This window comes from Pholis gunnellus (assembly GCF_910591455.1).
Source record: "Pholis gunnellus genome assembly, chromosome: 20".
Lineage (NCBI taxonomy): Eukaryota > Metazoa > Chordata > Actinopteri > Perciformes > Pholidae > Pholis > Pholis gunnellus.
The window spans coordinates 13034619-13058407 of record NC_136547.1 but is presented as its reverse complement, the minus strand read 5'-3'; the positions used below and the strand labels follow the sequence as shown (position 1 = coordinate 13058407).

The following is a 23789-nucleotide window of genomic DNA, read 5'->3' as shown; positions in this document are numbered from 1 at the left end:
CACTACGTTACTATCACGACGTGTAATAATTAGCCAAAATGGAATAAGAACGGTAACTCCTCTCTGACCATGTGCTGACGCTACTGTATGTCCAAAAGATGTGATTGTACTTGAAACTGGAAATGGAGATTTTGAAGAATGTGGCAAAATCCTCAACAAATCTGACCGACTTTAAAACTTCTTCAAAGTTTAAATTATTTGCATCTTATCTATTGCGACAACAAAGGAAAAGGATGCATCACTTTGGCTTTACGTTTGTAATGGCTTCTCCATTCTAATGGTCATCAGATGTACATAGTAGTTATCTCGTAGTCTAGGCTTTTAAGAAAGTAGTGCAGCGAGCATGTAAAACAATGAACTCCCTTTCTCGTAATTGGATGTTAGAGTATTCCGTTCCTGGGTGTTTGGGGCCCTCTAGTGGACAAAGAGGTGATTGTGTGAAGGCCAGTGAATGTTGCGGTTTGTCTTACTGTGCTATGAAAGTCTTGGCTTAAAAGGTTAACTATTAAACTTGCGCTGCACTGAACTGTCGCACGCCAGATTCACAAAGATGCACCTTCTGCAGGTTATGTGACTACATTTGGTCTATTTGGTGAAGTCTCCCAACATTCGGTTTTAACCAAAGCCTCGTTTTACTCCGATCGTCTACTTGTCTTTTATTTTGGGCTCATGTTGTTTTCTTAAGTGTCTTAATGATCTACCTCCCTTTGGATAGAACAGGAAGTGTTTGCAGAGACATGGAAGAGGTGGTAATATGGCCCTTCCCTTTCGCTTTAGATACATTTGTACGTTTTAAAAAAAGAAATCTTAATAAAAGTTATTGTATAAATTATTGTGATTAGTTTGATTTCATTTTTAGTTAATTAAAAGTTTGCAAAGGGATGGAGAATCTGATGCAGTGTAATCCATTTTAAAAGTTAACATTTTGGGCCAAGATTCGTTTTATTCTGCCAAGTAAAGATTATCAAGTGGTAATGGCAGTAACTCCTTTTAGTATTATCGTGACTTAGTACCTCAAATTACATATTCAGAAGTGATCATTGTGTAAATATTGAGAAATCGACTGAAGCGTATTATTGAGCTCACACATAGCTAGAAGCATATTTATGAATTTACCAATGACATTAAAATGAAAAAAAAAGGGTTATTAATAACTCGCAGCTACAAAGCAGACGATTTGTCTCGTTGTGCCTGAACAGTATTATTCACACGGGAAGGGTTGAGTTCATCATGGGGGGGGATCTGTCCTGTCATGATTCTCTACCATTCCTCTCGTGCGCTGCGTTTCATCACAGCTTCAAAAAGAGGAATACCCATGTGGGATTATAGATCGGGTCTCCTGATGTGTGACTAGAAAGACAAATGGGACCTTTTTTGAAGAGTCATCTTACAAATAAGTATTTATTATATTCACTTCCCGTTGTGGCCGCTTATGAAATACTGTTCTGATAAAATACTAAATGAACATGTTTGAATTAAAATTTAGATTGAAGCTTTTATCTCGACTCCACTGCTAGAACAGTGATGTACAGAGGAGGGTAGAGAATCGTCCAGCAATGGCACACGGATCATCATTGGACACTACTGAACACCTACTACTTGGTATTCAGTGTCCTGCTGTTCAGATGCCTGGACTACTACTGACACAGATGACTTGGGGTTGACTGTAGATGTGCTTTAACACATTTTCCTCTCATCAGTATTTGAAGCGAAAGTGAATTTCCCGGAAAAGAACAGAAGCTGTATTGTGAAGGTCCAGCTCTGATCGCTCTTGTTCCTCAGGAGCAGAGAGGTCTGATTGATGTTTGTGAACTCTTGGTTTACAAATGCCTTGAATACTTGATATTTGTCATTAAAAAAAAACATAAAAATGGACTTGGATGGATGAATTATTGCAAAGAGCGTCGTGTAAATGTGGTGCGACAAAAACCGTAACGTCGCAGGGAAGGTTGAAAGGGTTTATTTCTTAACAGCTTCGTGGCTTTCCTGAAACCAGAAGTTGTTTTAACACTTTGTACACACACACGCACACACACACACACACACTGCCAAGAAAGAAAAGGACAGCGTCGGGTCTTCTACCCAGGAGGTACATCCCAACATCAGAGATGAACCACGGGCATAAAGGTTAAACATGGGAGTCCTTTATGCAATGTCTGCAGAGTATTTGACTGACTATACTGTCAGAGATGAAGCTGGAACACAGTGTGCTGTCCTATCACCAGGTTTTAGGGACGACACGGTTACATTCAAGATGAATTGGCCATGTGCGACGCTTTACTGTAGGATTATCAGAAGCTCCACATCATACACCACATGGGGAATTGGTGACGTCTCCATTAAAAAACGAACATGCTCTAATCCTTGGTGACTGTGGAAGCGTTTGCTTGTGATTTGTAATCATTTTACTGAAACTAAAATTCTGTGATCAGTGACGAACGTAACTCTGAACTGGTGCAACTAATCAGTTAATAAGCTCGAGCTGTCGGTATATTTACTTCCTGTTAACTGTCCCATGATTGTCTAAACTTTCTGATACTATTAATGCTCTATGACGAAGACGTAAAACTAATACGAAGAATATTGTCATTCGGCAATGTTAAAAATACATTTTTTTTTTAAAAGAGTTATTTGTGAAACATGTTGATTCTGGAAGTTTTTCACAAGTGACAATCCAGTTCTTGTCTTAGTTTTAAAAAAAAACTAGTTAGTAGGAAAAAATATTTTCATAAAATCTAATTTTACACAGATTTCATATAAACAGGGTCATCGCGTGGAAAAGTTGAAAAGTGCATTTGAACCTTTTTATTATTAACATAGAGCGAGTACTGTACTGATGAAGCGTCTGGTGACTGGGCAGGTTTATGATGTATAGACTCTGAAAAAGACCTAAAGCTGACTAATGCTAACTATTCAGATGTTGAAATGGTTTCACCACTCGCACTTGTTTTTCATAAAAACATATTAAAAACATCAATGGTGTTATCCATGCGGAATTAATCACTTTTAATCCCAACACTTAAGTTTAGCTGCATTAAGGCTTTTTCTTTTTTCTAAATATATATGTGAAAAAACAAAAAACAAAAACATAACACTGTTTACTAGTAGGCACCTGTAAAAAAATAAACAATAACTTTAATACTCATTATACAACTCGGACTGACTGAGGTGGCATCACTTGCCATTGCTCTCTCGGCAAGCTCATCTCCCAATAACTGTCTGGATGCTGAATCAGCGCATGCGTCTGCCTCAGAGGGTCTGATTGGAGGGTTGAGGCAGAGAACCGCTGCCCTCGTAGTCCAAGGTGAGGGGCAGCGTGGACTGAGGCAGCACCTGCGCTACCAGCCCGACACTAGTCTGTGTGGTGGGGGGGCTCCGGGTGGTGCTGGCCTGCACCTGGGGCCTCAACGTCTGCGGGGAGAAAGGGAGGTAGCCCTGGGCCTGGAAAATGTCCTCCTCTTCTCCGAGGCCCGGGCCGGGCTCCAGCTGGGCCTGCAGGCTGTTGTGAGTGCTCAGCAGGTTGTCGTGTCGAGTCTCCAGCTCCGTCACTCCGTTCCCGCTGAACATCTCCCCTTCTAGCTCCTCCAGCTGCGGTGCCCACGTGTCGCTCTGGAAGATAACCCCGTCGCGTCTTGGACCCGATGGTGATGACGTCACGGGTGATTCGGACATCACGGGCCTCTCGGGAAGGTCGTTGACTACGGGCTCCGGTTGCCCGGGCGCGGGTGGCGCTGACGGCGTTCTGCTGGGGGCGGGGGTGGTGTGGCGAGCGTCTGCGGCCGGGAACGGCCAGACGTCGCCGGCGGAGGCCAACTCCTCCCCGCTGCCCTCTTCAAAGGCTCCACCCCCGGCCCCGGAGCCCAGCTCTGGCAGGGTGGTGTCGTCATGGGTTCGGTTGAATTTGTTAAAAACGTGTCGCAGTGCAAACATAGTATCTATATCCTTCTGGAAGTTGACCCAGTTGTCTGGGCCGGGGCTGTAGTCAGGCCTACATTCATAAAGGCTTTCGTTCATGCTATACAGATCCTCCAGTCCCTGCCAGTTCACCTCCTCGTCTGTCAAGTTGGGCAGCTTAACCCTGTCGTCCGTCCCATATTGGCTGTGTGCTGCCAAACAGAAAGAAACAGAAGACGGTGAGAATCTGCCGCAGAAAGAAGAAGAAGAAGGAGCTCAGTCAGACACCATGCAGTAATGCCCAGCCTCCGGCTCTCTCTACAGCAGCCAGTTGCATGGGGAGGCCCCAAGCAACACACACACACACACACACACACACACACACACACACACACACACACACACACACACACACACACACACACACACACACACACACACACACACACACACACACACACACACACACACACACACACACACACACACACACACACACACACACACACACACACACACACTCACTAAGCTCAAGCCATGAGTAGTGCAAACACATGCGGCCTTAGAAATTCACATGAGAGAGACAGACTGAAAGGAAAAATATTAAATGATACATAACAATAGACTAACATAATGATCTGCACATGAAAGAAAAAAATGGAATGGCGTAGTTAATGAAACTGGATTGAAATGCAAAGTCAGGCAACCTGGAATAAAAGAATTTAACAGCAAACGGTGATCAACAAAAGGAGATGCTCAGGAAACAAGGAGAAAAGGAGCTTGCTGCTGAATGGTGTATGCCCACACAAAATCATAATGGAATTCAAAAAAAATATCAGAAAAAAAGACACAAATAAAAGAAAATTGCAGGAAAAAAAAAGGCTCAGTTTGATGTCTGCAAGTAAAAGCGGAGGAAAAGAAGCATCAGTGCCACTTTAGGTTGTCTTTCCTTGTGCGATCAGACTCATTGTAGCTACTGCAGCGGGAGAATAAAGATGGTTGGACATAGAGGCTCGGGGACTCACAGGAAGGAGAGGCTTGGTCTCCTCTTTGACCACTTTGGATGCTGCTGTTGCCTGGTAAGCAGGTATCACAAACAGAGATCAGTGGGAGGACAGAGAGGTCACAGCAACTCAAGTGTCCACTCTACCGCGAGCTGATGATGAGTGAATATGAGCGGCATCTGAATGTCACGCTACACTGCGACACTAATGGGATGACGGTTTATTTGTGGCTGAAATGACATGGAGGGTGATATTAAAGGAATAGTCCGACATTTTGGGGATTTTTTTCCCCCAGAATTAGATGGTTAATAAATAGATTTTAACACCTTTTTAGTCTTTTCGACCACTTAAAGCACTTTTACTTTAGATTTGATCTAATGCTCATTCACACACACTCAGACACTGATCGCACAGCCTTCGGGAGCAATTTGGCCCAAGGACACTTCGACATGTTCGAGCCAGGGATCGAACAGCCGATCTTCCAAATAATGGACAGCCCGGTCTACCTCCTGAGACCAGGAGACAGTTATCTTAGCTTAGCATATAGACTGGAAGCAGGGGGAAATAGCTATCCCACTCCCCTGTAAAACCGCAAATTACACAGTTTTTTTTTTTTTGCAATATGTTAATTAATTAGCGTTTGATAATCTGCTAAGCTAACCCCGCTGTGGACTAAAGCTCCATATTTAGCGCACAGATACGAGAGTAGTGTTGATCTTCTGGCTCTCTGCAAGAAAGCAAATAAGCTTTTTGGCCAAAACGTCTCACTGCTCCTTTAAGCTTTCATGTAGAATGTGATGCGTGAGGTGGGATGATACACTATCATGCATTGTCATTCACGTGCACTCGATGCTTGGGTCTCAAGTAGAAGCACATATTCAGCACCTCTGTGACCTCCCAATTTGTATTTAGCCATGCTATCATAAGTAGCTAAAAAGGCGTAACTTTGAGTCTTTTCTTGGGGGGGGGGGTAACTGCTTTAAATGTTGCACTCTCAAGCAAAGCTGAGAGAATATGCAGCATCTGTAATATGTTCAGACTGATTTGACCCAGCAGATAAAAGCGAAGGCAGATTGTTTGCACAGAGGTGACAACAAATGCTTTAAATGAGGAAAAAGAAATCAATAAAAATCATCTGCTATGATTTGTTAGCGTGTCCCCAGCATGCAGCCACAGATTTAAGCGCCAGCAACTCCATGGATGGATGGATTAGTGGGAATGAGGCAATTCGGCCCATGCAGGTGTTAAAGAAGAAGCCACTGAAGAGAAACAAAAATTGGTGGATACCTGTGTGGCTCATAGCTTCCTCCATCTTTACCTCCTGATCGGAAAAATAAAAGCAATCGATTGTTAATGCTCTGAATCAGGGGGATACGGGAGGGAGATAAATAGGTCATTCACACTGAAGATTGTCTTCATGCACAGCTGCGACTCCCTATGGAGAAATGCAATTATCCGACGATCAGAACGAGGAGGGAGGAACGACGAGGAAAGAGATTTGGGATTTGAATAGAGGGGAAAAACTGGGAGGAAAAGTTTGAAAGGTCATACGATTGGGCTGGATGGAGATGATGCTTTTTCAGTGTTTTGTGAGGTGTAGAGTTCAACGGGGGGTTCCCCTTCAAAGCAAAACACACAAGGTTATCCAGTCAGGCGGTTCACGACGGTTAAGTCACACTCCGCAAACAGATGCAAGTAAACGTTAGATCCATTTCACCAGATAGTCATAGTTTGATAATCTATTCTTCCGACAAATACATCACTTTTGGTGGAACCACAGCAGCAATTTCATTGGTTCAGGGAGCTGGCGTCACAGCCGAGCAAGGGCAGCCAGTAAAAGTAAGAGATTTTAGGCTGCTATGTGACATGCGCTGGCACGGCTTTGACAAGTCCACCGTGCCAGCGCTGAAACACAATCAGTTTTCTCAGAGCGGCTTGGCCGCTCCAGTGCTCCCACTCTCCAGCTGGTAATTACAGCCATTACGTTTTTTTTTTTTTTTTTTTATCCTCAGGACATAAACAACGCAGCCAGTTCATGCCACACACGAACGCTGCGGCTCTGCCATACTGGGTTCGGTCATCGTCACTGCATTACTTATTAACCACCTCCGTTTGCTGGGATGTATGCTCAGTAAGGACGCTTGGATCGTTTGGTGGTCGTAATAAAAAGAAAAATATATATATATATATTGTGGCTGATTATGGCAGTGATGCATGAACCGGCCCAAAATGAAATGACAGCCTCAACTGCCTTGATGACAGAGCCCTCCAAATAATATCTCTAACACTCAGTAAGTCACAACGGGGAGGACGGGGAGGACGGCCAGGACGATCAACTGTGAGACATGGCCCAGTTTTATTGAAAAATACTCTCATTCAAAGCTCAGTGTTTGTACAAGTAAGTGGGGGAAGAGTGGAAGGTCCTGGGCTGAGAAAGAGAGGTCTTAGTGTGTGTCCTTGTGAAGAGAACGGTGAACACAAAAGACACACTGTGACGATTCCTTGACCTACTCCTGGAATCTCAGCATTCATCAGTGAGGGGGGGTCATCAACACATGCAGCATGCAGATATGTGCAAACACACACACCACTGAGACTGAAACAGACTGGAAACACGGCAGAAGACCAGACTTCCAATACACTCATATCCCTAATTCAAGTGTTCATTTAACTCATTTGAATTGAACTGGTCCAATTTGTCTGTGTGGAATCTGTTTCAGTCATCGTTGGCCTAACAGTCCACACGTCCATACATTTGTTGGACAGCTAACTAGGCATCAATAAACGGGCAGAAAGTGAGCATCTTTACCCGTGTCCTGGCCTTTTGGGCGAGGGTTACACTGCTTGTAACCCTGACAGCTCCTCATCTCCATCAGCTGGGCATGGAGAGAGTTCAGCACGTCCCGATCCACCGTGTACACCGCGTTGGTCAGCTGCACAGGTACAACACGCACACAGGAGTCACACAAATAATGTTGTTTGAGTGTCATGGCGTTACATCTGCATGTTTAGCCATCTCTAATAAAAAGGTAGGATGAAATTGCATGTTTCTAAACTTCCGAGATTACAGGTTTTTGAAAGCAGGTGCCGCTGGAAAGAGAGTAAAAAAAGACAAGACAGACACAAACAGAAAGCACAGCTGCATGACTGGAAGCAGCTGTTCACCCACCTGGTAGGGGTCACTGTTGAGATCAAAGTACTCCAGGAAGCCAGTGGAGAACTCGCAGAACAGCGTGTTGTGGGTCTCGTTGATGGTTCTCAAGCACCAGTAGGTGTTGTTGTTGGAGCTGGTGCACGCGCAGAATCCCCCCACTAGACAGGAATCGAGATTCATTGTAATTGCAGTCAATTCCACCTCAACTGCTAACACATATCTTAACAGGCCTGACACATTTCGATATACATACACGTCCAGAAAGGAGCAGTCTGCCAGTGGTCATTGTTGTGCGTGAAGCAAGTGAGGCCGGGCAGGCTGCAGTCGTCTCCTTTCTTCTGCCGTTTCTTTTCCTTCCTTTCCTTCTTTTTTCTGCGGATCTCGTTGTACAACTGGGCCTTCCCGTCCAGTTCGTGCGCTGGCTCCCTGTGGGCAGAAACGTGAGAGGATTACAAAACAGCGTTGATGCAAAGATGACATCAGCCCCTGCCCCCTCTCCAATGCCAGTAACCACAGTGGTGGAGGATCCGGAGGGGACTTCCAGAAGGCCTCGCCGATGCCAAGAAGATGACAGCCTGTTTACTTTCATGTTTAAGCTCTCACTCGGTCCAATTTTCTCTGGGATGACATTCTAGCCACTGTCCCCCTCTTCCTCCCGGCCTGAACACAGAACAGGCACAGCGAGAAAACAGCTGCTTTGTATCCGCATAATCTGTTTCCAATGTTTCCCGGTGCAAGTTGATCACTGTGTTTGAGGGGTCGACTGATTCCCCCTCTGTTGAGTCATTCTGAGTCATTCTGTCTTTCCATACACTCAATCACTTCCAGATACACACACACACACATGTAAAAAACTAAATCCATGGCCATGCATCTGCATTGTCATTTCAACTCCATTCAGGGACCAAACACTAAAAGAACATTTCTAGACAAACATCAACAACACATCACAGTACACATCTAAAACACACACACACATGCTGGGCTGGTCATCCGGGATCTACAAAGTCATCTAAATGAATGTGAGCTTTAGGGTTTAACTGACATGCAGTGACCATGCAGATATTCAGCAAGAATATACAGTTATTAACAAACAATCTTTTCACACTTGATCGGATGCAAATCATGGTCAGTGTTAATTAACGAGGAAAGGGGTGAAACTAAATGCGGCAAACCCATAATTAAAGGGGAAACTCACTTAAACGGATGGAGTTGACCATTCCTGCTCTTCAACCTCTCTGCCTTGCTTCTGTCTCCTTTGCTAAAATAGCTGTTTTTTATAAACAGAAACAGAGACTAAGGACTCCAATAGGGTTTCGCATCAGGCCTCAAACAAGTCACGATAACTTGCATTCTGTTTGGAAATAACATGAAAGAAAGAAAACGTATTTTTGAGGTTAAAAATGTAAATGACGAACCTCTTCTTCCCACAGTTGCACTCATCTGGCCGCGTCCGCTTCAGGTGGCCTCGTACTTCACGGAGGTTTTTGATTTTGTCTTGAAGTGCTTCAATCTGGAGTTAAATATGCAACAAATGCTATCAATTATATTGAACTATTAAGACAAATCCTTGACCACTGACAACATTAGTAACCTGGAGAAGGTGTGGGTGTGTGTGTGTGTGTGTGTGTGTGTGTGTGTGTCGGGCGTATGGTATGAGATTCTGAGCTTGGTACACTCACCTCCTGGTCCACATAGCTCTTGTGGTCTTTCCAGGCTCTAGAGGACTGGTAGATTTCTCTTTCACAATGAACACTGTCATTCATCAAGATATAACACCTGGAACAGATGCAGAGGAACCTGTCACACGCTGCTCGTTTGAAAGACATACAGTGTATCTGCGTGTGAAGTCATCACTGAGATGCTGAAGGGAGGCGGCCTTCTTACTTGTGGGTAACTTTCACAGAGTTTGGGTATCCCACAGCATTGGTATCGTCCGCCAGCATTTCCTCCGAGCCGTCATCTGACCCCAAGTGAAACTCGGGGTCTTCTGGGTTGTAGTGGCGCTTTGAGATGACACGGCGGCGGACAGCAGACTGATCATCTGCTTGAAGGTCGATGTCATATATCTGACCTTCGAACTCCACAGACAGGGACCTGGTCTGCCGGGTGTGGACAAAACGTGGACGAAAACCTACAAAACAATAAAAAAAAACTTGAGTCAAGCAATGCTTTTATGTACCAATTTCAGTCATTAACTCCTCATTTCAGTGTTCCTGGTGTATCAACTCATTTTGCATCTTCAAAGGTTCCGTGTTCACACATCAGTTGCACCTTTTCTAAGCAACACTAGAGGGCATCACACCATTCCAAAACCACAATCCCCACCGCGCACACACTCAAGGCAACATCCACAGAACAAATTGCAGGACTTGTTGCAGGATGTTTGCTTTTTCTGCACACATGTCTCCCCTTAAGAGCCTAAATAATCAGTAGCAGGAGGTCAAGGCTTGAGCCTTTGCAGATTTCCTTTCGATAGACAGACATCATACAATGTTCTAAGTTAAAAAAAAAAAGATCCACGTATACTCACGATGGCCTGATGAGCCTGATAACTGTCGGTGGGAACGGCGGTCCGTTCTGGAGGGGTTGAGGAGCGCGTCCCCACAGTCACAGCCCCGTTCCCTGTTGTCATAACTGCTGCGGGGCTTCAGGCTGCGGGCCCTCTTCCTGGAGCCTTCTTTGGAACCGCCTTTGCACTTCTGTATCCTCCATTTCCCTGTGATCTCCTCCACACAATGCCATTTCTGCACAAGGACAACCACAGCAGAAATAAGACAGGGAGAAACAATAGTCTCTCTGCTAACCTAATTTCTATGTGTAGATTTGAAGTGACCAAGTGTCCTTGAGCTGTATCCCCTTTTGGAAATGTCCATGTTGCTTTAACAATGAGCAGATTGTCACGCGGAGCCAATAATAAGTGAAAAACTCAAATCTCAGACAAAAGCCTCTGTCTCAATTTTAGAAACTCCTCGAGGAACACATACTTCTGAACGATATATCAGGCAAATCGCAGCCTGTGGGAAAGAATGGCATCCAAAAGCAGCAGGAAAGATAAACCAAAACGACCGCACGAGATGAATTGAGGCTGTCTGGTGTCTAGAATATAAAGAGGAAACCCCTATCACTCTCACACGGGGTACGTCTGTGCCAAGTGCGTCACCAGCGTAATTGTATAAATACATGTCCACGCACTTGCCTACATCTTCTGCCCTCCTCAACATGTATTCCCACTCGGAAAAAGAATGCTGTGAGTAGTGTTCGCTGGTGAGCTCTTGTATAAATGGATGAGACACATCTGTAGAGCGCAGCGCTGACGATCGGTGGTGAGTGTGGGAACGAAGGTCCAAACAAAGGGCCATAAGGCGGCTCAGGTTTCTTCTGGAAGGCTCACATAGTGACGAATAGCTCGCGGGCTAAACAAAGCTGTTATATCAGCATTAGACAAGACACGCGAGAGAAAGAGAGAGAGAGAGGGAGAGGGAGGGAGATTATTGTCACTCAGGGATGAAAATAATCGGTCTTTTTTATCCTTCTCTCTCACTCTCCCTCCTGCGAGTGCTTTTCAGGCAGTGCCATTGCAGCAGCAGGGCAGCAAAGATGGATGAGAAACGCGGAGGATGGGGAGTGGTTAGTTAGGAGCAGACATGGATGACCATGCAAGCTCAAACATGAGCAGGTAGTATATTTGTCTCTGTCCCTCGTGAGTAAATCTGGTGTACCCATAATAAACCTATACCGTTTCTAAAGGCTTTGCTCTGTGGAAACAAATCTGGTCTCCCTGAAACAAGTTCATGCGGTCATATTGAAAAAACTTCCAAGAGTTTAAGAGGTTCAATGTCCTTGTTGAAGACCCCAATGCTTCAGTTTGACTTGTTTTAACTGCAACAGGGAGATAAACTGTAAAATGCAGAAAACCAGCTGGAAAAAAGAGAGATAAGAACAAAATGAAGACGAGCGATGAAGCACTTGCCGGCTGTTTGTGAGCACCATCTCCCCTGTAATTTTGTAAGACAAACACCGCAGGCTTTCAGGCCGCTCACTGGGAGGTCATGTTAAATCATGCCAGACGGGCCACTTAGGACCAAACCTTAGCCTGCATGCTACGCAGCAACGTATTACGACGTACACTGTAAATGGTTACTGCTGCAAGTAGACACAAACGTTGTGTGCACTATTACAGTATATGTATTCACAGCCTCGCGTGCAATCGCACAACACACTGCTGAGCTCAGCTAGAATTGCTCCATCGCCGTCTTTAATAACTGATTGCTTCATACACACATTTTATGGGTCCATAAACTGGATCTGGACTGCATTAGTCAGCCCCTCAGAAACCCTGCCTGTCATTTAACGCTACCTTAAACTTGTAACAATTTGTATTGTTCTGGTCTGTGTGCTCCAAGGCCACATACTGTACCACTTGGCTGTTGCCGCCAGAAAATTAATGGGCACAGATGAAAGGGGAAGTACCAACACATTAACAAAACTGTGCAAAAGGATCCAATTATGAAGCAACTGATGCACTTTAAATGGCTATTTCACTTTTTGGCTCAGTGGAACAGCTCAACGGGCTACTTGGAGGCCACATCAAGAGTGGTACTCATTGCAGTTACAGAAAAGAACTGAAAAAAAGCGTTCCTTCGTGGGTATCAGGGGCTCATTTCATTTGCACATGGGTGTGTTTGTTTTACCTGTCCAGGCTGTTCGCAGGGTGTCTGGAATTCGGCCTGCTGGCAAGTCTCTTTGACCTTCTTGTACTTGGGCAGGCTGTTGGTGTGCTGAGTGGTCACTGAGTCTTCCTTCTTCCTCAGGATCTTTCTGCACAACACAACAAAGTAAACACAACTAAGAACAAATCAGCAGAAACAGTCTTATTCAGGGAGTCAGTATGCTATTAAATTATGAAAGCATCACTGAACTGAGCTGAAGGTTTAAGTCACTGTTTCCTGTTTTGTTACTTTCGGTCGCCGTGTGCTTCTCATGGTCAGGGCCAGTGAATGGACAAGTTATGAAGCATCTTTGTGTGCCAGAGGGTCTGGGCATGGAGCGCAGCTCAGCCTCACACCAGTGCTCAGCTCCAGGCCAAGCTGTTCGACCGTTCAACTGCACCCCACCCCCCCCCCCCCCCCCCCCCCCCCCCCCCTCCTCCTTTCTCCTCTGCCACTACCACAAGGCCTGGCTGAGTCTCTGCTGAGGCCATGCCAACCTCCCCGACCACCCCCCCAACTATCTGCCAACATGGCCTGGCTACCCGCGACCCACAGACAGAATGACGGCGACACAGAACAACCTGTGCCCTGCAAGACTAGGGCCGTTGTCTCGTACAATCCTGTCTGGCGCTCTGTTCCAGGGGGAGAACAGCCAACGTTCACACACTGGCTTGGCTGTAGTCTCAACCCCTTTCAGCCAAGGGGCGATTAAAGAGTCTAACAGTTGTTGTCGATGTCACTCACTGACGGCTGCATTATGCAGATTATTAGATTCTCAAAACAACATAGTCAGCCCCAGCTGCATGTCAGCAGTTCACCGGTTCGGAGGAACGGTACTGGAAGGTCATGTGAGGATATTACATCTTCGAGCATATCACACGAGCAGTGAGAGAAGAAGAAGAAGAAACATTAGCTACTCCGTGTGTGTGTGTGCTGCTACATCAGTGCTTGAGTAACAGAGCGAAAGGTCCGTGGAGGCTAATCTCAGTATTTAGAGACAAGGCGCACAAGCTGGCAGCCTTTATAAACAGTGTGGATTAATGGAGGAATGGATTAAAAGAGCTAAAGCCCCTACATGTCAAAGGTTACACTCTTTTCATTTCATACACAGCGGTCCACGGAACAACTAGTTCTTCTGTCACAAAAACGTGCGCCAGCAGGAGACTGATCTGTATGCACAGCAGCACAGCTAACGAGTGCTTCTTTTGTACTCTCGGGTGCGTGTCTGCAGATGTTGGCAAATGAGCAAATTAGTGGAAAGGAGATGACAGGGCCAAGCCAGCGATTTGAAGAAAAAAAAAAAAGAAAAAGGAATTGTGAGGAAATGATAGTGGGGGGGAAAAACAGCAGCTGTACGGGAGAACGTGACATGCCGTAATATACAGCATCATTACACATGCCGCCAGTAAAATCTGGCCTCAACCAGTGTTACTGTTCTCTCCCACTGGTTTTCCGACCCATGTCTTTCTGCTCTCTTATTTATTTAATTCAAACCTTTTCTTCTCGGGCACCTGTATCATGCAAAGCTTGATGGGATTCTTTTCTTTCCAAGCTGTCAAGGTGTCTGTCAGTGAACCCGTGGCATTACCACAGCTTAACATGTTAAGTGAACAAAAGCGGGCTGTCAGATTGGCGGTATAATTGTCTGCAGCACATATCGTGCAGCAGCAGAGGGAGAGGTTAAATAAAGAACTGACAGGGTTTGCGAGAGACAGCGTGTGCTCTAAACGATTGCGTGCGCCACAAAGAAAGCAGTCTTGGGGGGAAAACAGTCGAGCGTTGGCTATGGCGTGGCTGCTGCATTCCTCACCGGGAGAGCTGGTGACATGTCCTGTGAGTGGATTGAGTGTGAGCCTTCCAGCCATTCCTCAGGTAACATCATCCTGAGCCTGGCTAGTCGTTGTTGATTTTGCGTGTGTCTAGCTATCTTCCGTCCGTCTCTGCCAGTGCACGGAACAGCAGGCTAAATGATCAAGTGACCTGGCTTACACATGTGTCGGCGCCTCTTGCGTGAACTGTCATAATTTGCCAGCCGCTTATAGCTTTACCAAACAACTTCAACCTCATCCACCGCCACTGCCTTCCAAATCCCGACTGTGGTCAGGAAACGTCTGTCAGATGAGAAATAACTGGGGGGGGGGGGGGGGGAAACGGCTGTGTTGCTGGACTAGGGAACGTCGTTGAGCCTTTTGCACATTTCGGGTTCATTGAAATGTTTTGTCAGGTTTTGTGTGATACACAATGCTCTGCAATGACATGGATGTGCCTGTGGTGTGGAAAGGGAATAAAGAGCCCCAGTTTACCCTCGCTCCACCAGGAATGTGTCCCTCCAGACTTTGGGTTTCCGGTTGGGTTTGAATCTGGGAAAACAAAGTTTATAAAATTCATATGGCCTTTGCACTCACCATCAGTTACAGTATGTCAGGCATGCAGCTAGCCAATATTATGGTTGATCAGAGTGAGATCAAGACCTTGTGGGTTCAAGGGAACAGTATAAATGCTATTTGAGCATTAACTTGATTATGTGGCCCTGGAAATGTTTATGTCTACGTTTTTTCTTTAATAGTGCAGATATATTAACAATAGCTGTTTGTGTCTTTTTTATGCTTTATTCATATTGGACACTGTTTGTACAGTGGGTTTGCTGGGAAACAAACGGTTCAACTTGCAAACAAATTCTACTCAGAAGAATAACCTCAGTAAATCCGAGCCAAAGTCCTGCAGCCAAGGAAAATCCACCAAATTGCCCCGAAACCCACTTTGTGCTCAGCTGGAGCACAAGCAATTATTTTTGTTATGGAAATTTGCATTTTCTCAATAATGGCAAACGAATAGGACTGTTGCACATGTCATGCACACCGTGCAATTACCGTACGTAATATATATATTACAGCATGGCATGATGGATCCATACAGACCTATTGCCAGTCTTTTCCTGTTCCAACAGCTTAAGGATGGACTTTCCATCCATGTCTGGAGGCGTGTCCAGCCCAGCAATGTGGAGAATCGTGGGAGCTAGGTCAATGTTCAGCACCAGATGAGGGTTCCTGAAGAAGTACATGCACATAAAAGTTTAGTGAATCGGAACCCGAACACCGATACACCCAGCGCAGTTCATTCTTGACCGTCACCACATAGAGACAATGTCATTTGCAAGCTAAGAAACTCTGATAATGATTTGAGTTGGACTTACACGGCCCCTGACTCTATGTTGGGTCCTCTCAGAAAGAACGGCACACGGATGTCAAAGTCATAAGGCATCGACTTGCCCTTGATTAATCCAAACTGACCGATGTGGTAGCCATGGTCTGCTGTATAGATGATGTAAGTGTTGTCCAGCTCTCCAGTTTCCTCGAGCATGTCAAACACCTAAGGAGTCAAATGATGAGTGACGATAAGAAGATACACAGACATTTAGAGAAACAAATAGGAAAATCCTAAAAATAAAAAGTCCATCAATAATTACACGCACCTTCTGCACTGAGTCATCGACAGACATGAGTGTCTGCAGCCTCTTCCGATGAAGGAAGTTGGTGAACTCCATGTGGATGGGTCTCATGGGGCCTGTGTACTGCATGATCCAGTGTTTGTCCATATTTGGGGCATAGTTGTAGCTGGGGGTGCTAGAAGGAGGACACAAAAGGAGGGAGACATGAAGAAAAAAAACGCTTGTATTTAGGATTGAGAACATGCATGTGCACTGTGTACCTGATGAAGTCTCATAGACGTAAGAAAAAGAATCACGGCGAGTTATCAGAGCACGCAACTATCTATGAGGACTCCATTTAAGATGCCAAGAAACACCTGTCTGGTACTTTTCACAAACTACTGCTCGGTAACAGGTGCCGCATTTGTCCAGTGTGTTTGACACGCATCAATAGCTCCTCTGTTTGTTGAAGGAAATGTCTTAATACTGCGCAGCCAGCGCCTTAGCTGTTTTTCCACACCTCTCTCCGACCATCTCTCCCCTCACACAGAGACGAGAGTCTCCCCGCTCCGCTGCGCTCTTGGCACAGACAAGTCATTTGAGGGTTGGCACTTGCTTGAGAAAATAATAGGCCCCAAAGTCAAGTTTGCAACAACTTCTGGACCAAAAACTCAATAAGTCATGGTCATTTGAAATGGGTGAATAACAAGCGTGGATACAGAGCGACAGGGAGGGAGAGGCAGTCTTGTTTGTGGAGAGTTATAACTGAGAGAAGCTGTTCACCTGTCTGCGGTGTTAGCAGTAACGTAAAGGAGAGAGATAAATGGTAGACCAATGTATGAAGTTGACTTTCTGCCTGCAGGGTTTCTGCAGTTCAAAGCAAAAATAGTATATGAATAATATACTGTAAGCATAATATAGTTATCCCCAGAATTCATAGTCATATCTGTAGTCAGTAGTGTTGGCGTATAATGTGACAACAACAAATAATGCCACTGAATAAGCAGCTGGACAAGTATCAAGACTGAGATACTTAATGAAGACCTGCTGGGAGCTGCTTTGCTCTGATTGAGCGAGCTGCCTTCTGCCCTCGTCTCCTCAGGCCTGCTTTGTGGGAAGGGTGAACTCTTCACCCACCTAGCCAGGCGGTCTAATAAGCCCCACAAAAGGGACCTGTCTCTGGGCAATGGGCCACCAAGGTATGGGGCCCTGGGCACAAGGGAACCAGGAATGCAGAGGTCAATGGAACGAAGCCAGTCCATAGGGGAGGTCACACCTGCCACCTGTCACGTATACGTACGTCGGCGTTTTGTTGTATTAGCCCTGGATTACAGCAGCCCAAGGGCCCGCTGTTCACCCCAGAATGCCTCCCGACCTTACAGAAACCTAACATAGACACATCCCGCATGAGGATTAGTGACATTCCCGTAAACAACTAGCTACAACCAGAATAACTTCAATACGCTCCCTGCTATAAAGAAGGCATGCCATTGAGGGACCGCATTACATCTATAGTGTTTAACGTAAGTCAGGAGCTTGGCTGACATCTAAGAGACGGGGTGAAAACACCTTCAGTGAGGAATGTTAATGACATTAACATCAAACCCTCCCCTGCTATTGTTGCTGTCACAAGTACAGCCGCTCATTTGATTTACGAGGCAGCTCCTCCTTTACTGCCACGCAGTCTCTTCCCAACTCTATGCATTAGGGGTTCGAGGTATATGACATCTGCTGGAAAAACAGAAAGTGGCAGACCAGACACATTTCCATTGGTGGTTGACCGTACCGGGGACTTAATGGCTTTTGTAGAGAATTACCAAAGCCCATTGAACCAATTCAAACTCAAACTGGAACAGCTTCAAAACATAATCATACATATGAAAGAAATTTGCTCCACAACATCTGCCAGTAAAAAGTTTTTTCCAGTATGTAGTCAACAAACAGCAAAACAAACACCCACCCATACCGACTGTGTTTGCTGCCACAAGTAACCTCACCACATATTCAGGCGCACAATCACTGGGGCAACCCCTTTAGTCCCCCCCCCCCCCGGGCCCCAGGTCCACCCCCTTCACCCAGAGGCTTGAGCTAAAAATAAATTATTAATGTCACAAAGGGTGTTCCCAAGCACACAATGCATTCCTCTCATCCCAAGAGCCGCGGGGAGAAACTACTGATTGATATGGACGGGATCAGGAAGTGCTTTGCGAATTTCACAGGAGGAGAGGGAGGGGTGGGGAGAGCGGCATGGGATGAAAGATGACAGAGAGAGAGAGAGAGAGCGAGAGAGAGAGAGAGAGAGAGAGAGAGAGAGAGACGGACAGACACAGAGATATAACAGATAGAGCGACAGAGAGGTAGAGCAAACAGACAGAGGAGAATGTTAAGTGGGTTTGAAAGTGAGAGGGAGGAAGTGGGGAAACAGAAAAAAAGGAATATTGAGCAGAAACTTATATCTACTTCTCTACAACAACGCCCCCCCCCCCCCCCCCCCCCCCCCCACCCCACACCAAGAGATGGCAGGGCATGTTGCCACGGAAAGACCCACAGTGCTGCAACGCTGCCTCAACTCAGTAATGAGAGTTGTTGGAGGCCAACGTGGGCTTGGCATGCGCGCTGTGCTCCATTAAAAAAAAGCCATCCGTGATCTTCTTCCTGGTATGTGCCCCGGCTATTCTCGGATGACAAATCATTTTGATTTCACGCTTGCCAAGTCGTCGCTCCAAAGCAGCTTCTAAGAAACCTGTCATCACTGGGGATTGAGGCGCATGAATACTGTAATAATGGTATGCAGACCATTTCAAATTTCAAATTGAAGGTTAACGAGGAAAAAAAACTCCATAAAGCAGCATCTATGTAGGAACCTTGATGAGTGCAAGTGTGATAAAGTGAGTCGGAATGTAACTTACATGTGCTGCGAAGCATTTGGGAAGTGCTCGGCATACTGTGGAGCCGAGTCTTCTGGGCCATGAGGAGCAGCGTGACTGATGACCATCATCACAGGGCGGTGAGGGTACATGCGCTTAGACATGCGGAAAAAGTTAGTGCTGTCGTTGGTGATCAGATCTGTGAAATAGTCCTGGAAAAGAGAGAATAAACAGGATTTATTAGGTGCCGCCGGGCTAAAATCACATCTAGAGAAGAAGGCTAAAGAGAAGGTGGAATGGGGGGGGGGGGAATGCAAAACAACATGAGCTTTGATAAAACCCGTTCGCAGTCCAATCACCACGACATGCTGCTTTCCCTCATCCAGTCATTTTCAAATAAATGGACAAGGGCCAGTGGGCATATGAACTGGGGCCTTTGAATGCACTACCAATTTGTCGAGTCAACAGCTGGCAGCTTGCCTGTGTGAGTGTGTGCTTGAGTCTGTGCATGTGTATACAGTATATGGGCTGTTGCCTCATCAGTGAATCTCTGCACTATTGAATGTGACACCACTTGATGGTGAGAGGAGCCTGGCGCTCTCAAATGGTATGTTGTTATGACAGCTCCCATCCTCTAATCCTCTCTGGGCAATCCATTCCCTTTCTCCTTTAGCTTCCTCTCTCTCCTATTCAGCTTAATTTGACTCCCTTTTACTCAACATGTGTTTTCTTGCTTCTTGTCACGGATTCACTCTGGGAGATAATGGAACACACAAATAAGACACAATAACCTCAAGAGTTATAAGCCTCAAACTCTACCAGGGAAATGAGCTCGAGTGAGAAGCGACTTGTAGACAGGAGATGGGAAAGACCGGAGGACAAATGAGTGAATTAAACTGTAGCTTAGTATAAAGAGCTTAGACTTGTGATATTGTCACATCAAAACCTTTATTCTAGGCTGAATAAAAGACGCTGGAGTCCGTCTTTTTGAATATACAGTAGGTCACACCCTGAACTAAAATCACTATATCATTTGCCAAGTTTCCAACAGATTAACCATTCTACCTGCAGTTTTGGCTTGCCACAGTTGTTGTCTGGCGCAACACATGCGGAAGGGAGTGCCAGGTTCAGAATGAAAGGGTAAACGGTGATTTTCCTGAAATGTCAGAAGTGGGTTTGGCTGATTCATCCTGTCTCTATTAATAGGCTTTATAGCCGGGCCAGCCTTAATGGCCTGGCGGCTGCACATGCCCATGGAGGCTGGTGATTGCGTGCATATGGCGAAGCATCGCCATCCTTGTTTCCTATGTGTTGCCAGCTCCCCATAATCTGAGCCACCGCTGCTAACGACTCTGGCAGGTCAGAAGGAAGCAAAAGTGTCATGGCGGAATGACTGGCCAACAGCTCCAAAGTGGTCAGGAAGGTGAAGAGTATCACTTTTCCCAGAACCTTTTGGAGATGATTAGTACTAAGTGTCACATAATACAAACCCATTCACACATGGTTTCATTTCCCCAATGACATTCACCCATTAAAATTGATACTCTGACATTTTAGGTTGTATAACAGCCAAGATGTTTTGACTGTCTATGCAGTAGGGAGTTGAGGCTTTGAATTCATGAGACTTGTTCATGAGGAGTTTAATATTTACAAGCTTTCAAGCACCGTTGACACCAACATATCACATCTGACTTGAAATTGCGTTGCTTTGTGTCTTAATGACTGTTGTCTTCTGATTATACTCTTCAACTAAATCTCACGCAGGTCTTTGACAAAGGCCTTAACCTCAATGGACGTCATCCTCCTGCAGATGGAAAATCAAATGGGACCTCAATGAATGAAATCACCGGGCAAGTGCCTCATTTAATCACAATGACTCTGTGTGGAGTACCACAACCTTCTGACCCTGTGTGAATCTAAAAACAGGACCTGTGCTTGTCCCAGTAGTAGCAGGTTCCTGGTTTTTGACAGTAAATAGCAAATAGTGTGTCCATTTGGTTCTAAACCACTAACTGCTGACCAAGCACCATGTCATGTAAACACCTCGGCCTCAGCTTGTGGGTAACTTTACACCTCAGTTCAAGTTGGCAGAGGAATAGCAGTCCAAACATTTGTTTGCCCATCTTTTGGGTAGGCAGTCTTGAAACTTGACATATGTCCAAACTGTAAACCCTCCTCGTGGATTCTTCATGTACCCAGGACTACGCTACCTGGGAAGATATTGGCATGGAGCTGCGAAAACAAACTGACAGCTCTTACAAAAACATTTGGGGATGATTGATGGCCGATGCCATCCAGAGCTACAAAAAGACATTGTAACCACAGTGTTCATGTCCAGAGTGTGACAGCTGTAAAATGAAGTTTTCCCTCTTCTTTTATTGTGGCATTATAGCACAAAATCATTCTGGAAAGCTTCAGAGTGAGACAAAATAAGAGGAAAAGGCAGACAAGACAGAAAGTGAGACAAAAACAAACGCAGGGTGGCATTTATCACAGGCTTCTCATAAATATGCTGTCTAAATGTTAAGGTAAGGTACGTCATAATAAAGGGATGCTGCAGAAAGAGGAGACTCCAGCTCAAGTCATTCCCTCTAATTCTTGAATGAAAATTCCTGCCAGCCTAGATCATAACACCGTGATAAGTGAAGTGCTTCACTGTCTGTATTTATAAGTGGAGTGGAACCTGCAATTTGTCAAGTCTTTATATCAGGCCATAAAGGGAAAATAAATGAGTGATTGAGTTAACGGTCCCCTTTTTTTTCCTCGAAATTATAGGAACACATACCTTGGCATAATCGGCACCATGTTTCTCCTTGTAACCATTCCGACAGACAGTGTAATTATAGAAGCGGGAATTTTTGATCAATCCAACCCATTCGCGCCACCCAGGTGGGATGTAGGTGCCATTGTACTCATTGAGGTATTTGCCGAAGAAGCCTGCAGAGAGACAAAGGAAGGTTTCTTTTAATACCAAAATTTAGGCCATAAATAACGTTTTCATTGCTGGCTTACACCTGTACCTGTGAAAATTCCTTGTCTCTGTGTGACTTTATCTGTGTGTGTGTGTGTGTGTGTGTGCGTATGTGACGCATATCTGTTTTTTGCTCGTCTCCTTTTTGCTGGCTTCACTGAACAGCATTCTCGGATAGGCTGGGCAGGGAGCCAGCCTGTCCTCGAGAGGGCTAATTGCAGACTAACGCATCAGCTCTAAAACCGCAGGACGTGCTGCAGCCCCACAGGACCCCACTGAGCTGCCCAGTCCAACGTCCAACGCCTGCCCATCACTCACACAGACACTGTCTGGTGAGAGATGACAGCGACCTGGCACGCTCACCTTGTTTGCATTTCTCACAGCAGACAGCCGGGCAGAGCGGTGGAGTCTAGCTGACGGTAAAAATGTTCATTGACAAACACGTTGAATAAACAGGGCCTAAGAGGACATATGAGCTGGTGGTGATTGACAGTATATTGGCAAAAAAGTGAGATGGTCATGGTTCCCAATCAGATTCTGAGAAATGCCACTTTTCCAAAATAAGTAATGGGAAAACGTCACCAGCACTGCTGCATTAGGAGGTCTTTGGTGGACATGCAGCAGGCCCTTAATGCTGATCATTGTTTATAACAGGGTTAATATATGCAAGTGCATGTCCTTGTTCCACCAACCTGTCCTGTAGCCGGTGTTGTTGAGGTAGACGGCGAATGAGCGTGGCTCGTGCTGAGCTTGCCAGGAAGGGGAAGAGCAGTTCTCATTGTTGGTGTAAGTGTTGTGGTTGTGGACGTACTTGCCCGTCAACATGGAGGACCGTGACGGGCAGCACATGGGTGTGGAGACAAAGGCATTGGTGAAGGTTGTGCCTCCATCTTCCATGAGCTTACGGGTTTTATTCATTACCTGCAGAGAACCTGGAGGACAAGGTACGTCTTAATTGTGTTACATGCATTAATACTAAGGAAAAAAAACAGCTTGTGACAATACAGACAACGACAAATGTTATTTTTTGCAAAATGCTAATCACTTGTGTATATAACAAAGTCCAGTCCATTTAGATCTCCTGATCTTTTCTAACTGAATTCTCTTGAGTGGCAAATAATTAGTATTCAGCAGTTAATAGGCCAGATGGCCATTCTGCTCTGGCTTATGGCCTCTATTTAATATTTCATGTGTGAAGAAAGACCACATACATCCTGATGCAAATGTGCTCGAGGACAAAGAAATTGATTAAGGCAGCGTGAAAAAAAAATCAGGGAAACAACATTTCTTTTCTTTTCTTTTTTAAGTAGGGCAATAATAGTGCCAAAGTCCATGAAAAGTGAATAGGGCCCATAGAATTCAAGGAAGACCAGAAAGTGTGCCAACCTTACCCAACTCAACATCCTGGTCGTCAGTTATGATGAGGATAATGTTGGGCCGGATGTTTCTGCGGTCTCTCTGGATGCGACCCCTCAGGCCCTGAGCCCTGGTGGTGGTGAAGGCCCAGCTGCCTGGAGCCCAGTCCAGAGACAGCAGGGCCATCCAAGCCAGCCACTGCATCAGCATGGTTCCCGAAACAACAAGAGACCGGGTGGGTAGCGGGGAGGAGGATTAAATGGAGAAATGAAGGGAGGGAGAAGAGGTCCAGCCAGGCCGCTCACTTACACCCGTGCAGCTCTCGCAGCCGTGGTCGACTATGGAGAGAGAGAGAAGGAGAAAAACACATGGAGACATTACAACAAGGAAAAAAAAAAGAGAAA

At 45.5% G+C, this 23789-nt stretch overlaps 1 protein-coding gene across 2 annotated transcripts; it reads right to left on the bottom strand.

The window, feature by feature from the left end:
* Positions 1-1953: 1953 nt before the first annotated feature.
* sulf1 (sulfatase 1) lies at positions 1954-23595 on the bottom strand (the record flags this gene model as incomplete). Of its 2 annotated transcripts, none has more annotated exons than XM_079181025.1 (18): positions 1954-4106; positions 7708-7831; positions 8068-8210; positions 8306-8478; positions 9251-9322; positions 9471-9565; positions 9735-9831; positions 9940-10186; positions 10586-10799; positions 12747-12873; positions 15068-15124; positions 15683-15811; positions 15958-16133; positions 16237-16387; positions 19101-19270; positions 21844-21995; positions 22722-22961; positions 23421-23595. In XM_079181025.1, the coding sequence occupies 18 exons, from the start codon at positions 23593-23595 to the stop codon at positions 3250-3252; spliced, it is 3399 nt and encodes a 1132-aa protein (XP_079037151.1). In that variant the 3' UTR covers positions 1954-3249. The 2 variants fall into 2 exon arrangements, with proteins under 2 accessions (XP_079037151.1, XP_079037150.1); XM_079181024.1 differs by lacking the exon at positions 9251-9322 and adding an exon at positions 6186-6219 and having other exon boundaries at positions 3924-4106.
* Between the last annotated feature and the right edge of the window lie 194 nt (positions 23596-23789).